Here is an 18,853-nt window from a genome sequence, read left to right as displayed (position 1 = left end):
CTGGAAACTACATACCCGATCCTGTAGACCGAGTGGTTAACAGTCGACGTCGCCTAAAGCACGTCATTACGGATCCTCCCGATCCATTAACGGTGCTTTTAGGCACCACAAGCACCGGTCACCGTCCTCGTCGAACCCGTCGCTTGCGACGAAGGGCTCGACGAGCGAATTAACCCCTAGACACAGCCCACTGAATTTCTCGCCGGATCTTCTCAGTGGGTCGCGTTTCCGATCCGGTGGTAGATTCTGCGAAGCACTGCTCTTGCTAGGGTCAGTGTTAGCAACTCTCCGGTTTGAGCCCCGTGAGCTCACCTACACACGTTAGGGTAAAGCTGAAATAGCCTCTCAAGGCTATCAGCATAGGTAGGAAAAAAAAAAAAAAGAGGAGGAGGACGGAAACAAATCCATGTCGTATAATTATGTAGAGGACACTAGCTACATGTCGTGTAGCTATTAGTGAGGTGCTGTCGTCCCTGACCCTGCAGCTCGTCGTCGTTGACGAACTAATAGTATCTGATATTTGCATTATTTTGAATTTTTGATATTTTGACTACTTTAGCCAGTATTTTGGGAAAACAATGTCTGAGCTCATCTGTCATTCATCTGAATAGTCCTTGACTCTATGGCTTTTCATTACTATTTTCGTGATCGCAAGCAAATTGTCTGTAGCTACTCGATATTCATTCATTGCTTAGATGAGTGCCCCCGCCCAGAGCCCAGAGACGTCCACAACGAAAGTGCCGGGTTTGATTTATGTTACACGACATTATTCCTTCATTTCAGAAATGATTCGTGAACATATGTTAAGTACGTATTTCATTACAATAATAGCGGGATTCGAACGCATCGCTCGACACGCCTCATGCACCGGGCGTCTTATCCGGCACACGCGACATTTACAATAGGAGAAATTAAAACATCTATTGCCTTCGTTAAATCCATGAGTTTAGTTCACGATATGGAGACATTTTCGACATTGTGAAGCGTTAAATTGTAAGTAATTATTGAGGTTGAAGTAATAACTGTACGTCCGCGCTCAGAGTGCGAGTGATCTGGTCCGTCTCTGCAGCGGACGTCGTTCTCGGAGGCGCTTTTACAGTACGCGACTTGATCACGACTGATCACGACTAATCACGACACTGTAGAAATCTGCGTTTCAAAGCATGACTGTTCGATGTCACGAGGATCATATCTTTAAACGGTTCTTTCTGCGCCTACATGACCCGAGGCGCTCGTGTTACGTCACAGTGGACGCGGCAACACGCAATTGAAAAACAATGAGAGGCGGGAAACGGCGCGGCGTCGCCGGCGACGTGGAAACACTCGTTACGGTTTGTATTTAGAGCGCGAACAATTGTTGTGCCTACAGTTATATCTACTCGTATTATAATAGGTATTCACGGCATGTCATGTTCAGCTAATCTCACTAAATGAGTAGACACTAGTAGTTCCGGCTGCAGCTTACATAAACTAATTACTGACTATTGAAACGCAAGTACAGTGGCCGGTCTCCTCATCGTTCGTCTGTCATGACGACAACCCAAGTCAGATCTGATGATGTGCTGCGCTCTGTCTCCCGGTCGTCGAGCCGAGAGCCCGCCTTGATGGTGTCGCGCTGCACCGTCCCTGGAGCGGCCGGGGAACATATAAGTACACGTACTGGCTCAATATTGTCAAATACCTACATAATGTGAGACTATATCGACGGGTGAGAGGCTATTTGGTTTAAGCGACATTTTTGCTACTTTACAGGAGAGCCATTTAAAGCTTAACACGCAATGTTTGGCCGATCTGGGAATCGAACCCACGACGCTCAACGCCACGGTCAGCGAGCACCACCGAGTCACCGATATTACCTACATAAGTTCACTACATAATTATGTATAATTTCTTCACAAACTAAACATTTGTTTGAACACAAAGTGTACACTACTCAACAGTCTATTACTGTATAGTTCAGACAGGCCTGCGTGTATTAACAGAGCGCTCTCCGCGTTGTATCGCAGCCGCAGCCGCAGCCGCAGCGACCTTCGACACAGCGCTGGCGCTTCACTGACTAGGGTGCCCTATGCCGACCTCCATACACCTTACCGAGTTTGATGTGAAAGTTAAAAGTATGCAGTCATGTTATCTGCATAATAATTAATATGAATCCGAGTAATTCCAAAACGTAATGTTGTTTGAGCAACGCAATAGACTGCAGAATAGATAGTGATTGTCGAGGGGTTCAGAGCAGCGTGAAGGTGAAGTTGCAACGGCTTGCCCAACGCGAGCGGCTGCCGACCGGCGCGGCGCACCCGGTACCAACTCGGCACGCAAACAATACACCGCTCATACACAGAGTGTAGGTCGTCCTTGTGGGGGGAGCACAACCTCATCCGAGCTGATTCATTAATATTATAATTTCGTTGATTCGTTGGAACGACCTCGTTCTAGTTGACCATCCTTCTAGAGGTGGACTCCACACGACCAGTCTGGGTGTCGAGTTCGGGAACAATGAATGTTTCTAGCACATATTCCTTAGCAAGTGCATTTCACATTTATTTGGCAACTGTTCAATATGGCAAATCAGGATTAGTTGAGTGCGGAATTTCCTTATGAGTCGACCGGTACCGGGCGCGATGACCTCCAGCGAGCCCCAGCTGGCCGCGGAGGCGCGACAGTGCCGCTGCTCTTGTGAGGCGCGAACGTTTTCTCGTAAATGAGTCCGATTATTAGGCAAGTCCCTCTCGCTCCACATGACCACTTCACTCGGTCTTGTTTGTGTGGTTTAGCATGTGAGATTTTTAAGAGTTCAGGGCACATGTCCGTACACTTTTAATTCACTTAATTCGTTTGTTATAATAATATGTACCTATTACATATTTTTTATTGCAGTTTTTGTTTCGAGTGTGTCGTGTTTATATTCATTATATATGTGACATTCGCGCACAATCTAGTTCAACGCGTGTAGAATTATTAATTTCATCGCCGAAAACAACTATGGAAGGAAACTCACACATTAAAGGCCGCCAGTTGTGGAATTTTCCAAATGTGCTTATTGATTGACACCTCGATTTGTTCAGGCGATTTTTGTATGTTGTATGTTGTCTGTCGGTGAGAGAATGCAACGGCGCACGACAGTTGACAGGCCGCGTACAAATTTAGCGGTGAAGGTCATCCGAAGCGAGGCGTCCCGTGTTGCAGCACCACCACCACCCTCCACCCTCCTCCCCCGGCCTCGCCGCGCACACACGTGCGGGCGGGTGACAGCTCGGCTTCGCTTCCACAACAATAAACAACAGACAACGCAGTGTCGTGCGGTCGTGCGTCTCTATCAGCTCGACAATACATCGACACGTGGACACGTACAATGAATGAGGCGACCGACACTTGTGAAATGATTTAGTATTTTCTGGTTGATTTTAGTTCATCAGTCAATTTCAAGTAAACGTTCTCCTTTATAATTTATGTAATCAAGTAATGAACCTAGCGGATGAGAGACACGTTCGCGACACGAGACCGTACAGAGTTTGCATAATTCTTGGTGTGCTGACGTCGCTGACGACGATAGGCAGATCAGAAGCAAGGCAAAAACTTACGCAACGAGTCCTCCGAGGAAAGCAACTGGTCCACCACCGATGAGTCTGATCTTGCGATGGCAAGAGTCGAAGAGGGAGAGTCGGGCGTGAGGCGGCGGCGACAGGCCGACCATGCCTCCCGAGCGCAGCATCACATGCACTACCCGGGCGCTGGTCTCTGGCTCAGTGCGACCACCGAGTGCGGTCCAGCGAGCATCGCAACACGCTAACAGCTCGGCTCGCGGTCGGCGCGGTACTGTTGCGGACCGTCGCCCTCCGCCCTCCGCGCCCCAGACCCGCTGCCCCGCTGCCCCGCTCCTCACGAGTCTGAACTGACTTTCAAACTCTTCAATCGATTCATATTATTATATTTTTTACTATTCAGTGTTTATCATTCAAAACGACGGGTGTCCGAGGACATCTCTACCTGGTAGAAAATTCAAATGCAATAAACTTACTATACAAATGTACACTGATAGTAATTCAATGTTCGAGTTTCAGACGTTTCAAGTCGCGAGAGTACTTACTTTATTCAAAAGTTTTGAATCATAACAAATCGTTTCTCTAAAAAACAGGTTTCTCGAAATATAAATCACCGTGACAAGGTTAACAAATGCGAAACGATAGTGCAACACTGTACGTGGTCCGACAAGAGTGACGCGGCCACACACACCAGGAAACGTCTTTGTGGGCCACGATCAGCTGTTCGCGAATGGCGGGCGGCGGGGGGCGGGGGACGGGGGACGGGGGACCTACTTTCATTCCCATACATCTGACAAACCTGCGTGAACCAAAAAAGTTTCAACGCAAACAGGATCATTGACATCGAATTATTTCTTTATGAATGTGCGAAGACACGTAATATACTTTTTTTCAAAGCATTGAATGTCGTGGCGATTAGACGGTACCTTCACGGTCCTGCGTCGTATGGGCAACAGTAGAACACAACAGCTTTCGCGGTGCAGCTAGAATCACCCAGTTTGATTGGTTACCGTCATGTCATTGTCATTGTAGTACAGTACGAGTATGTGGTGGGAAGACTCGGGCCATTCGCGTCACGTCCGTCCACACACACGCTCTTGTTGACGACTTACATTACTGTTACTATATCATACAGATCAATAGGTTAATACCGAAACAGAGAATCTCTGATTATTGCTTTAAACGTAGTTGCGCATCCGAACTCACGACTGTCTGATGACGTCAGCTGGTGTCGTAGCCGAGGTTGTAAGCGGAGCCGGGAGTCCACGTTAATGAATCTCATCTAAGTAAGCCGCGAATACCATTTTAGCTTTTCATTAATTAAAAAATATTTTAAAAATTGTTCAAATGAACCGTTTGAAGAAAAGAAGTCATGTAATAAAAATGAAATAAAACTAGGTACTGGGCCTCAATAGGTTTGGAGTGCTCGTTTCTCTTAGCCGGTTGCCATTGAGACAGCGATAGTCACACGGCCCGAGGAGTAGATAGCGTCCTACAGCCAGCCGCCTAGCCGCTGCGGACGGATGGTACGGAATCACACGCACAGAGACGACATCTTGTGGTCTACTGCTGCTGAAGACGTTTCAAGCATTTTTCAGATGTTTGTGGTGGAATCGCGTCGCTTCATACAATCAGTTGCTAATACCCTTCTACAATGCATGTAATGCACTACCCACCGTACTGAGTCAATCAAGACCACTAGTTCATATTAATTTCGAGAAACGGAACTCCCAATCAAAATTAACGTTAACAATTAGAAAGCGAGTGTATGTAATCCGCAGTCGTTGTTCCGACGTAGATCCACGGATTGACTTGCACGATGAACAAGATTTGCGTCGCCGCGACCTCTGTGCTTCTCGACGGAACAAACTTACTACAACTATGTTATTGCAACTGGAACCGGGACATTTTCAAGGTCGATCAAGTCTATTCATTTCTGAATTGACTAAAAGTTGCCTTTCAATGACAGCGTCAGCAGTGAACAGAGCAACACTAGTGGTGCGGTCGCCGGTCGCTGTGCGGGGCTCGAACTTGCCGTTGCCGACCGATCATTGTTTCCATATTTATGACGGCCCCTGGGATTCACAACGATAACTTTAATTAAATCGTTATTTTTAAAGTAACAAATAGTTAATAATAAATCGCCCCGACGTAATCATTAGATACATATAACGTCGCAAAAAACATTTATTAAATATTTATAGAATTTGTATGATTATAAGCTTAACTGATTCGGCGGTGTAGTAATAATAATTAGAGCCCCTGACTGTTGCACCGAGGGTCGCGGGTGTGATTCCCATCAGGCAACCATTTGTGTTATGAACAGGTTTATTTGCTCTTTGTCTGGGTGTTTATTAGGTATATATAAGTATGTATTTCAGTCTCTGGTACCCGTAACACAGGGAATCCTAATTTTAGGGCCGGATGACCGTGCATGCCTTACTTGCTCAATTACTTATTTATTATTCTTATTATTATAAACAAAGAGAGGGCATGAGAGGAGGGATACAGGGCTTATAGTAGCTGTGGGGTTGAGTGTCGCGCCGCCGCCGCACCGCGCCCTTTATCGTTGAAGGATTGAGGTCGAGTCGAGTCGATTTACATCATCTCCCCATCACCGTACATTCAAAACGAACGCTTGCCCCGTCAGTACGACAGCCAAAGAGGACGACCATGAAGATATGATAGGTTCTAGAAACGGATCCACGTTTATAGGTAAAGGATTAGTGTTTAGTTACAAGAAGATACTTGTGCGAGGACGGGGACGGGGCGGACTTACCAGAGGCAGTCCAGCATGATAGGGACATGCACGTGGCGCTCGCGAGGCCTCACTCACCTGGAACAATAGCACACTCTTGTAAATGTTGGCTCGGAGACGACACAGCGCACGGCATGCGACTCAACTCTCCGCACACTTATTTTTATTAGATATTCAAGTCATTTGGTGCTTTTACCGGGAAAGTTATCCGAGAGCTTAGAAAATTAGGTTATTTATAAATTTGGACGCGCTCTTTCGGAATTTTCACTTTCGTATCTCTGCCGCTCGCGTCACCATATTGGAACAATGACGCCCAAAACAGGTTTTGACGATATCTCCTCTCGCACTCATTTTACGATGACGATTATAAAATAGATAGCAAATTAGACTAGAGACAAGCCTACACTACGTCGATACCTTTGTCAAATGAATAATGTCAGAGTACCAGTTCCGCAAAATCTACTCCAAGGTGTGTTTTAACAAAACTAATAATTCCATTTCACCTATGAAATATTTGTGATAATAGAATCACTGTTGTTTCCTTAGAAAAATCGTGCGATTTTATTAAAATTAAAATGAAATGAAAAACCTGGCTGTATTAAAAATATCAGGGCGAACAACGGGGTCTATAACATGCCTTCGTCGAACACACTAGGTCGCCCGCAGCCCCGCCTGCGTGGACTACGTGTTGTATCGCGGGCAGAGCCCCGTGCTCAGGACTGACACGAAAGGTTCCCAATATTTTTTCCCAAGCGTTAAACTATTGTTCCATACCGAATTTCGTCAAAATCAGTTCCCTAGTGTGGGCGTCAAAACGTAACAGGCAGACAGTTATTTTCCTATTTGATGGTATTGTTTGCCTGTAACTTCTTTAGTATAACGTATGGTCTATACTTAATATTATAAGAGGAAAGATTTGTTTGTTTGTTTGTATTGAATAGGCTCCGAAACTACTGAACCGATTTGAAAAATTATTTCACTGTTTGGAAGCTACACTATTCCCGAGTGACATAAGCTATAATCTTTTTTGAAAAAAATTAGGGATCCTTACTAAAACTCCAATAATGTAACCCAAGGTGTAAACAAATTACCTAAAATATTATTTACATCGCGTGCTTTGCAAAACTACGACTACCTACGACTTTGCAGGACACATTATTATTTACAAAAAGTGTCGCGACAGTATAACTATTATAGTTGTGCCGCAATAAGTGCTCTTTTATATAAAACAATAAAACAACGTCAAACATCGTTGAAGTTTTTGTTAAAGACCCGAGCGGAGTCGGAGCGGACCGCTAGTTAGGTGTAAATATCAATTGTACGTTTATACGTTAGTAAAGGTACTGCGGACGGGGACTTTGATTTGTTCTGGTCCTCGTACCGCGCTCCTGTGCTAACACTCAAGTTATATTTACATTACAGTAACCTAGAGATATAGTAGAGCTGGTTTTCAGCTTCTTCGTTAGTTCTTATGTGCAGTCGGGTTTTTGTTTCGTTTCATAATTTTATTTCACACATTTCAACTATCGGATTATCAATGAAATCAATTAGTTTTGGATGCAGACCCGAACTGTAAAATTCTGTTTTTGTCTAGTGATCTTTAATAGAATACAATGAATCATTGTTTTTCTTCTTTTTATCCGCAGACTCCACACTGCTACAGTACACTACTATGAAACTATTATAACTGAGATGAATCTAATGACTTCTATAATAATATCTTGTTTAGAGTAAGAAAGTAAGTATATTAAGGTAAATTTATGAGAAAGTACGTTATGTTGTATCTGTAATCTGTAATTAAATCAAGATCATATAATTGAGTCGATAAGTCACATAAGCTGTTATTTATTTATCAATGAGTTATGCACGAGCCAATTAGTTCTGTCGGTCCATTGTGTCTCCGTGGCCTTCGAGTGGCCCGTGACGTCATCGCCAACACAAACCGCACCATCATTGCAATCAATATGTACGCCTTGAGATTGTGGACATTACAATATTATTAGTTTTGGCTTTGTCGAGTCCTGGCAACATGAATAAATGAGTTTTACACTAGTGTGCGAGCATCATAAATGTTTTTTCAAATTCAAACTGAATGCATGGGTCCCGTGCAATATCTTCAAGTTTCAAATATTAATAGAGGAAGTTAGCGCGTTTCATGAATATCGATAAGACGATTGTGGTCAGCAAGTTCATGTGTAACTTACACGAGGAACAAGATTTTTTTTACCTACTTATTCGCCTAAGAGACTATTCCAGCGACGCCCAGACGGGTAGGTCCCAGGCGGGACATGGGCTCAACCTGAGAAATTTTGATAACTCTGGCCCCAGCTAGGGCAGTTCTTCGCAGAATCTACCACCGGATCGGAAACGCGACCCACTGAAAGATCCGGCGAGAAACTCAGTGGGCCGTGTCTGTGGGTTAATTTACTCGCCGAGCCCTTCGTCGCAAGCGACGGATTCGACCGGTTCGAACGGTGACCGAAATGACGGATTTTGCTGAGAGTTTCGTAAAGAACTTTGCTGAAAATGGAGAGCAATTTTATTTAGTTTACTGTAGGGAGCAGCGTGGAGGACTGTTGATGTAAGTGCTGTGCAGTGGCAAGGACAGTCGAGACACACAGTCGACCAGCACTAACATTATACAATGTAAGAGCTCCCCAGGAAAGCTTCTAGACCTTGCCGAACTATTCACTGAACGTGATAGTGGCCACGTTATTGTGGATTATTTCACAAAGTGGCTGGTAGTCTTCGCCATATACAAAAGTCGCGGCCAATTGGTTCATAATGCTTTATATCTGACGTATTTGGCGCCAAGCGCAAGTTTTTTTTAGTGCTTGGATGGGTGGACGAGCTCACAGCCCACCGGGTGTTAAGTGGTTACTGGAGGCCAGAGACATCTACAACGTAAATGCGACACCCACCTTTGAGATATAAGTTCTAAGTTCTCAGTATAGTTACAACAGCTGCCTCACCCCTCAAACCGAAACCGCTTCACGACAGAAATAGGCGGGTGGTGGCACCCACCCGTGCGGACTCACAAGAGTTCCTACCACCAGTAATTACGCAAATTATAATTTTGCGGGTTTGATTTTATTACACGATGTTATTCCTTCACCAATGGTCAATTGTTTATGGTGGCCTGCCGACCGGGGATTCTTCGCACCCCCTGCCCTACCGTTACCGTGACCGCCACCGTGGCCAGGAATAGTAGAGCTGCCGGGTACTGGGGGCCGTTGCATTTTGTGTCCTATCATTGGGGAGTTTGTGCCCTTAAGTCACCACGCTGGGCATGCGGGTTGGCAACTAGGAAGTTTAACGTCGTACCCAGGATGAGGAAGTTTAACGTCGTACCTAGGACGACCATAAACAATTGACCATTGGCACGTTTAACACCCGGACTTTGAGGCGAGATGAGGATGTGGAAGAGCTGGAAGTAGAATTGAGGTCCATTAAATGGCATATCCTTGGGCTTTCGGAGGTCCGTAGAGAGGGTGAGGACACCGTCATCCTCGAGTCTGGAAACCTCTTCTACTACCGTGAAGGAGACCAGCTCTCTCAAGGCGGTGTTGGTTTCATCGTTCACAAAGCCATCGCTAACAACGTCTTGGAGCTATCGAGTGTGTCGTCGCGGGTGGTATACATTATAGTTAAAATCTCAGAGAGATATTTACTCAAGGTCGTGCAAGTGTATGCACCAACGGCGACACACCCTGATTGTGAGGTTGAGGCCTTATATGAAGACATCTCTAAGGCCATTCATAACACCACCAAGACCCACTTCACCGTTGTAGTTGGCGACTTCAACGCCAAAGTGGGAATACAAGGGGAAGGCGAATCCATAATTGGACGGTATGGTTTGGGGACGAGAAACCACAGAGGACAAATGCTTGTCAATTTTCTGCAGATGGAGGGACTCTATTTGATGAACTCGTTTTTCAAAAAGAAGCCCCAAAGGAGATGGACTTGGCAAAGTGCCGACAAAGTGACACGGAACGAGATCGATTTCATCATGGCGGATAAGAAGCGAATATTTACGGATGTCTCAGTGGTCAACAGGTTTAGTGCCGGCAGTGACCACCGACTTATTCGAGGAACCCTAAATATCGACATAAGGCTTGAAAGAACCCGGTTGATGAGATCGACTCTGCGCCCGTCTCTTCCCCAAATCATCCAAGTTTCCGAGAAGTTCCAATTGGAACTTCAAAATCGATTCAGTCTGCTGGATCCCAATGAGGACGTGAACGACGTGGTGGAGAACATGGCGGCGACACTACGTGAAGTTGGTGGAAGATACTTTGGATCACAGCGGAGAGTTCGTGAAGCCAAGCTAACCCCTGAGACTCTGGCATTAATGAGGAAACGACGAGAAGCCACTCCATCCGCAAGAGCTACAGCAGAGTACGCAACCTTAAATAAGGACGTCCGGAGGATGGTGAGGCGTGACTACCGTAGCTTTAATGCTAGACGCATTGAAGCTGCGATAGAGCGCAATAAAGGCCTTAAAGCCCTTGTACGGACGTCTAAAAGTGCTCCTCTGCTTAAGCTTAAGCGAGAAGATGGTTCTATAGTTACTTCCAAGCCAGAAATCTTAGGCGAGGTCGAAAAATATTATGGCAAACTCTACGCAATGCACACTTCTCTACCTACACCCGCCAACCGAGCTAGTGACAGCCGAGCACCACTTACTCGGCATTACTCGGATGATGTCCCGGACATCAGCATCGGGGAGATTCGGATGGCCCTGGAACAGCTCAAAAATGGTAGAGCGCCTGGTGAAGATGGAATTACTACGGAGCTACTGAAATCCGGAGGGGTTCCTATCCTGAAGGAATTACGGAGCCTGTACAATTCCGTCATACACAATGGGACTACACCATTGGCGTGGACAAGGAGTCGGGTCATGTTGTTCTTCAAGAAAGGTGATAAAACTTTGTTGAAGAACTATAGACCGATATCTCTTTTGAGCCACGTCTACAAGGTCTTTTCTAGGGTCATTACTAATCGTCTCGCCCGAAGGCTTGATGAATGCCAGCCACCGGAGCAGGCTGGGTTTCGAAAGGGTTACAATACCGTAGACCATATTCACACCCTCAGACAGATTATAGAAAAGTCTACAGAATATAATCTGCCACTTTGCGTGGCTTTCGTGGACTACGAGAAAGCCTTTGACTCTATCGAGACCTGGTCAGTTCTGGAATCCTTACAGCGATGCCAGATAGACTATCGCTATATCGAGGTGTTGAAAAGTCTATACGAAGCCGCGACGATGACCGTACAAATCCAGGATTGCCAGTCTAGACCTATCAAGCTGCAGCGGGGTGTCCGACAGGGAGATGTTATATCTCCGAAACTGTTCACCGCTGCACTTGAAGATGTCTTCAAGACGCTGGACTGGAAAACATGTGGAATCAACGTCAACGGAGAGTACATGTCACACCTTCGATTTGCCGATGACATAGTCTTAATGTCGGAATCGCTGGAGGACCTCAGTCGTATGCTCAACGATCTCAATGCTGCTTCCCGATGCGTGGGACTGCGGATGAACCTTGACAAGACGAAAGTCATGTTCAATGATAAAATCGTCCCGGGCCAAGTTACCATCTCGAATGCAGTCATTGAAGAGGTAAAAGACTTTGTCTACCTCGGTCAGGCTATCCAGCTTGGCCGTGGTAACTTCAATACAGAGATTGAGAGACGCATACGACTGGGTTGGTCGGCATTTGGGAAATTCCGTGCAATACTCACCTCGCAAATTCCTCAATGCCTGAAGACAAAAGTCTTTAACCAGTGCATTCTCCCCGCTATGACCTACGGCGCGGAAACCTGGACACTGACGGCAGGGCTGGCCCATAAGTTAAGAGTCGCACAGCGGGCGATGGAGAGAGCTATGCTAGGTATTTCTCTAAGGGACAAAATCCGGAACGAAGAAATTCGACGGAGAACCAAAGTCGACGACATAGCTCTCAAAGTTAGCAGGCTGAAGTGGCAATGGGCCGGTCACATCTGTCGAGCCAGCGACGCCAGGTGGGGGAGGAAAGTCCTCGAATGGAGGCCACGGATGGGTATAAGGAGCGTGGGGCGTCCTCCAACCAGGTGGACTGACGACTTAGTGCGCACGGCGGGAAGTCGTTGGATGCGGAAGGCGGAGGACCGCATTATGTGGAAGGCATTGGGGAAGGCCTATGTCCAGCAGTGGGCAGATAAAGGCTGATGATGATGATGATGATGATGATTCCTTCACCGTGGAAGTCAATCGTGAACATTTGTTAAGTACGTATTTCATTAGAAAAATTGGTACCCGCCTGAGATTCGAACACCGGTGCATCGCTCAACACGAATTCACCGGACGTCTTATCCTTTAGGCCACGACGACTTCATGAGTCTCCGCCACTTAGCCCCCACTGGATCCCGAACTGGCCTGGCCTTGGGAGTCGGGTTTTGATCCCTATCTCGAGCTCGACGATATGTTACTGCAATTAGAGAAAAACGCTTTCTCTCAGTTGCTCCGTCAACATATTTTGCATGATGTGATGCCCTCGTAGGAATCGAACATGGCCCGCCACTACTCGTCGCTGCTGAACCGAGCAGAACACGCCCGCACACAGAGGTTCACTCGTCAGTCTCGTCACTGGCAATCAGCAGTGAGCCTCAACCTGCAGGAACCAGGGCAGGGCGACAGTGGCGTAGTGATCTTAACTCGCGGCCAGGGCACAGTACCGTTTCGCCTACAGTAGCATTGTTTACGTCACGATGTAAAATATCGACAAGCGGACAACTGTGAAACAAACCGCGGAAATGATGTTAATTGTCGATGAACGAACGAGTAATTAGGACGTGAAGATAACTGGTCAGTTAACGTCTACTAATTACCCTCACCTTGGAATGTTTCTGCGTTGCAGCGTCGTAATACATATTATACATTAAAGCTTACCATTCCGCATCCGAGACAAGCAGGCCTACGTTAAATTAGTAGGACTTTACATAGTCAAACTACGTAGACCCTTGAGAAAAGAACTAGAAAGTTGTTGTTTCACACATTTGTGAACATTTTCAAATCTATAATTAATATATTATATATTTTTTTAATATTATAAAGCTGAAGAGTTTGTTTGAACGCGCTAATCTCAGGAAATACTGGTCAGATTTGAAAAATTATTTTATTGTCAAATAGACTTCAGTTCACGATTGGCTTCCACGGTGAAGGAATAATATCGTGTAATAAACATCAAACCCACAAAATTATAATTTGCGTAATTACTGGTGGTAGGACCTCTTGTGAGTCCGCGCGGGTAGGTACCAGCACCCTGCCTATTTCTGCCGTGAAGCAGTAATGCGTTTCGGTTTGAAGGGCGGGGCAGCCGTTGTAACTATACTGAGACCTTAGAACTTATATCTCAAGTTGGGTAGCGCATTTACCTTGTAGATGTCTATGGGCTCCGGTAACCACTTAACACCAGGTGTGCTATGAGATCGTCCAGATATTATGCACAAAAAGAAAAAAAAAATAGCTCATTTATTGAGGAAGGCTATATATATATATATAATATCACGCTAAGACCAATACAAGCGGAGCACCAATAAAGAATGTTTCAAAATCGGGGTATTTTTCCCTTTTGAAAGCGTCCGCTGTGTGCGCTGCGGAAACGGTTAAAGTTTCGCTAAAATAATGTATGATAAAATTGTTCCTCTTTAAAAGTTTTCAAATAAGGTCCGCATTATTTGTAAAGGTGTTTTTATAAAGATGATATTAATCCCTATCCAAATAAACACGTTATTCATTACAACATTGAAACACCCAAATCACTTCAAGATAGGCTTTGACAATTATAGATCTTTCTGGATTTCTCCAGGATCCCATCATCAGATCTTGATGATTACAAAACCATTTGGGAAGGCTAACCCTTTCGAACAAAAAAAAGAAAAAAGAATTATCAGAATCGGTTCAAGCATTTTCGAGAAATCGGTAAACATACATAGATAAAAAAATTATGGTCGAATTGATAACTTCCTCTTTTGAAGTTGGTTAAAAAGCGTGATTTTGGTACCTTAAATAGCTCCTTAATATTCTATTATTCAAAAATATGTTCACTTTCTACATAAATGAAGGGGCGGGTAAAATTTAGCGTTATGCCAAAGTAACTATTCCACGCGGACGAAGTTGCGGGCAAAAACTAAAATTAATAAACCACAATTATTACACTTTTATATCGCACTTAAATTAAAAAAAAACCTTTTCTGCACATTACTGCCCGTGTTCCTGCCGAACTGACACTTTATTATCACTGTTCAGTGATGTCTGAAACCTAAGCAGCATAACGGCTAGTATTTTTCGCACGAAAATTAAACGTGTATAATAAAATGGAATAGTATTTGCCTGCTACGTATAGTACGTACTTGTGTCTAGTTCGACTAAGAGAAGGAAAAATAATTAATTTACGGTGGCATGTAACAGTTTCAAATAAATAGGAAATAAATATATTAATCAATACAGATAATAAAATCGTAACTGGTCGCTGTCTGTACATGGAAGATAACTCAGGAAAACTGTTATAGGGGGCTTTATGAACGCAATAGAACCCAAAAAAATGATTTTTAGAATTTTTGTCTGTTTGTCTGTGCGTTTGTGCACGCTAATCTCAGAAACAGCTACGCCGATTTAAATGTGGTTTTCACTAATTTATTGTGGTAAGCTTTACTTAACATTTAGTGTTTGTTTCATGTCAATCGGTTCATAAATAAAAAAGTTATGCCCATTTAAAGAATCACGTAGCTGGGCATTTGTAGATTGTTTACGCCTGTGCGGCCGCGCGGGTATATAAAGCGCGCCGAGAGCCATAGATAGGCACGTTTGCTTTCTATAGTTAAAAGATTAGGTTGACACGACTTAATAGTTATTAATAATTGTATAAAAAAACTGTAATAAAGTTAAACTGTATAATAATCTGTAAGTATTTATAATTTAGTTTTATGATAAGTACGTGTTTACCAAACAACGTTGTGTTAGTAGGTACTACTTATTGTAAGAATGCCTCGAAAAAGATCCAACCTCTCCCAGTGCAGCAGCAATGCTAAAAGAATGAAATTAGTTCGACCACAGAAATCTGAAGCAGGTCATGAGGCAATACTCATTACATCTCAGGAACGTCAGGCGAGGTTTCGTGTTAGAGAAACTTCGGCTCAGCGAGAATCTCGATTGAGTTCACATTGTTCTCAAAAAAATACCACTCGAATTAGGGTGAACAGGGAGCAGCGTGACGCAAGTTTGTCCATCGATCATGAATCTTATACACTATCGCGTGAGTCTGAGACTTTCACTGATAGGGAATCCCGCCCGAGCTCCTTAGAGGGTTTGGACAGCAAATGCCCGGTTTTAGGAGATACTTGAAGAACGAGAAACACGTCTCATTGCCGATCGCGAGGCGCATGCACTATCGCTTGAGTCTGAGAACTTTACTAATAGGGAAATCCGTCTGAGCTTTCAGAGGGCTCGGACAGCAATTACCTGGTCTCAGGAGACACTTGAAGAACGAGAAGCACGTCTCTCTGCCGATTGCGAGGCTTATGCACTATCGCTTGAGTCTGAGACCTTTACTAATAGGGAAATCCGTCTGAGCTTTCAGAGGGCTCGGACAGCAATTACCTGGTCTCAGGAGACACTTGAAGAACGAGAAGCACGTCTCTCTGCCGATTGCGAGGCTTATGCACTATCGCTTGAGTCTGAGACCTTTACTGATAGGGAAATCCGTCTGAGCTCTCAGAGGGTTCGGACAGCAAAAGCTTGCCTGGTTTCGGGAGACACTAAAAGAACAGGAAGCACAACTCATTACCGATCGCGTTTCCAGCGAGCCTATGCTTCGTGATGATAATAAATAAAGCCCAAGGTCAGACGCTAAAAGTTGTGGGTGTAGATATAAGTGTTAACTGCTTTTCACACAGTCAACTCGGTCACACGGTTATGTAACTCTGTCACATGTTAGCAATCCTAGCAACCTGTATGCTTTGATCCCCGATGGCTATACGTCTATGTCGTGTATAGAGAAGCATTACTTTAAATTAGATTTTTCTAAATACCTAAATGACGGTGCTTATAAACCAAAAGATATGTCCTAAAACTGCTGCCCAAAGTCGCTATTCCACGCGGACGGAGTAGCGGGCACAGCTAGTTATTTAATATAAATATAGTGCACGGTGTCAATAGTTAAAAATATTTTATTGACAGGTATGAGTCGAGGGATTATCATTTTGATGATATCTTAAAAAGACCCGATGCTATTTTTACAAAAAAAATATTTTCAATTTTTGTTTATCGGATAAATAATCTGTAAAAACTTTTTTTTTAGTTTTTTTAAAACTATTATTTATTTCTTCTATATGAGAACTTTGCAGTTCAACGATTTTACCACCATAACTTTACAGATGAGTGGTTTTGTAGTGCCTTGTCAGAGAGAAACAACGGGGTTTGACAACCTTTCAATCGATTACTTATTAGTTTCTAAACTCTTTAGTTGAGAACTACATTCGTTTTGCAAATGAAGAATCAACAAGGGAGTAAAACGGTGTCATAAACGCCATGTTTGGGTTTTATCTATGACTATTGATTATAAACTATTCATTTACTAAAGGTCTAGATACCAGGCCATAAACTCAAAAAAAAAACTATTCATTTAACTGTCACGACTTTAATTCTAAGGTCTAAGCGTATTTTCATAGCCCAGCCATCATGAGGGATTTGGCTAATACATTGTTTATTATCTGGTGTGACATTTATGGTTTTGGAATTCCAAATTTGCACTGAATATAAATTAGTGTAATCTTTAATGAAACAAAAGACAATGTATAAAAATGATTAAGAGTTTATTGGAAGCTTTAAGCAAGAGAGATTTGATATTTTCACATTTTCCTTTTAAATGCCAGAGGTCTCATTACAAACTTGGCTTATTTTATTAGAACTATCGGTGAAGTTTGGGCCTTTCGTTTTGAACGAGCATCTGAATCTGGTGACAAGAATGAATTTAACTTGATAGAAAGCTGTACCTGAAGTTTACCAGAAAACAATTTTTGATTGATGATGGTTGACAATGATAGGTGTGATGATGAGATAATACTATGATTCAGAGCGCATCGGCATTCAGCTAATGCTGTTGGATTATGGCTTCAACTTCAGATGGGTTACTACTATCTCACGATGCCATAGTGCCATATTCGGAAGTCCGCAAACAAAAAACAAACATACAAAACTGGAGGAAAACAATGTCTTTGAAATCGTCGTGGCCTAAAAGATAAGACGTCCGGAGTATTCGTATCTAGCCATGAAACGGTGTTCCAATCCCACAGGCGGGTACCAATTTTTCTAATAAAATACGTACTTACAAAATGTTCACGATTGACTTCCACGGTGAAGGAATAACATCGTGTAATAAAAATCAAACCAGCAAAATTATAATTTGCGTAATTACTGGTTAAAGGACCTCCTGTGAGTCCGCGCGGGTGGGTAACACCACCCTGCCTATTTCTGCCATGAAGCAATAATGCGTTTCGGTTTGAAGGGTGGGGCAGCCGTTGTAGCTATATTTGAGACCTTAGAACTTATATCTCAAGGTGGGTGGCGCATTTACGTTGTGGATGTCTATGGGCTCCAGTAACTACTTAACACCAGGTGGGCTATGAGCTCGTCCACTCATCAAGTAATAAAAAAAAGTTGCCGGTTCTCATCCTTTTTGCTGAGTACCTATGTCTCTGAGCCATAAATAAGAATGGGTCTCAGTAGGGTTATGTACAGAAGAATTTTGATATTTCGTGACAGAATTTTGGAACAGAATATTTAGGCAGGCCGAAGTAGCATTTATTCGCCGACAATATTCTCTTAACTATTTCTGCTGTTATGTCACTATTATTTGTTATCAGAGAACCAAGATATACAAAGTCATTCACAGATTCAAAAGTATTTTGGCCAATGATTTTATGCGCTGTGTCCTCACATGCGTCCCTCGACACCCTCAGGAGTTTGTCTGCGTTTACTTGGAGACCGGCTTCGAGAGCAAGGTATGCACTCTCTACTGCGAGAGATGATCTGCCAATGACATCAATATCATCCGCATATCCCAGTACTTGAACGGATTTGTAATATATATTGCCCGTCGTCCCTATCGCTGAGTCACGGATACACTTATCGAGCGCAACATTGAAAAGAAGGCAGGAGAGGGCAGCACCCTGCCTTAGTCCATTATGTTCGAATCTTAATAATGCTTTGCGATGCAATCAGTGTCATCCTTGTTAAAGATATAAGCTGCGGTGGTACGCCAATCTCATACATAGCCTGGTATAGGAAATCACGGTGTATGTTGTCATGGGCAGCCTTAAAATCAATAAAACGGTGATACGTGTCAGCATTAAACTCAAGAGTTTTCTCATGGATCTGTCGTAGGGAGAAGATTTGGTCGATGGTTGATCTGCCAGGTCGGAAACCCATTGATATTCTCCTAGTCTAGACTCCTCGAAAGGTTTTAATTTGCCAAAGAGAACGTTCGCAAATATCGTATATGCTCTATCTTAT

At 43.8% G+C, this 18,853-nt stretch overlaps 1 protein-coding gene across 10 annotated transcripts in view; it reads right to left on the bottom strand.

The window, feature by feature from the left end:
- The window catches only part of LOC101735795 (MOB kinase activator-like 2), a 56,255-nt gene that overhangs the window by 22,850 nt on the left and 14,552 nt on the right, over positions 1–18,853 (bottom strand). For 2 of the 10 annotated variants that reach the window (XM_038015107.2, XM_038015106.2), the window contains one exon: positions 6,322–6,378. The exons of 7 other annotated variants lie outside the window; for them this stretch is intronic. In XM_038015107.2, coding sequence (XP_037871035.1) covers positions 6,322–6,338 — 17 coding nt within the window. In that variant the 5' untranslated portion in view covers positions 6,339–6,378. Of the gene's footprint in view, positions 1–3,581; positions 3,831–6,321; positions 6,379–18,853 lie in introns of those variants that run through there. One more of the 10 variants, XM_038015101.2, reaches the window with a different exon arrangement.

This window comes from Bombyx mori, chromosome 13, assembly GCF_030269925.1.
Source record: "Bombyx mori chromosome 13, ASM3026992v2".
Classification (NCBI taxonomy): Eukaryota; Metazoa; Arthropoda; class Insecta; order Lepidoptera; family Bombycidae; genus Bombyx; species Bombyx mori.
Note: the sequence above shows the minus strand (reverse complement) of the source record. Positions and strands in the feature narration are given on the sequence as shown.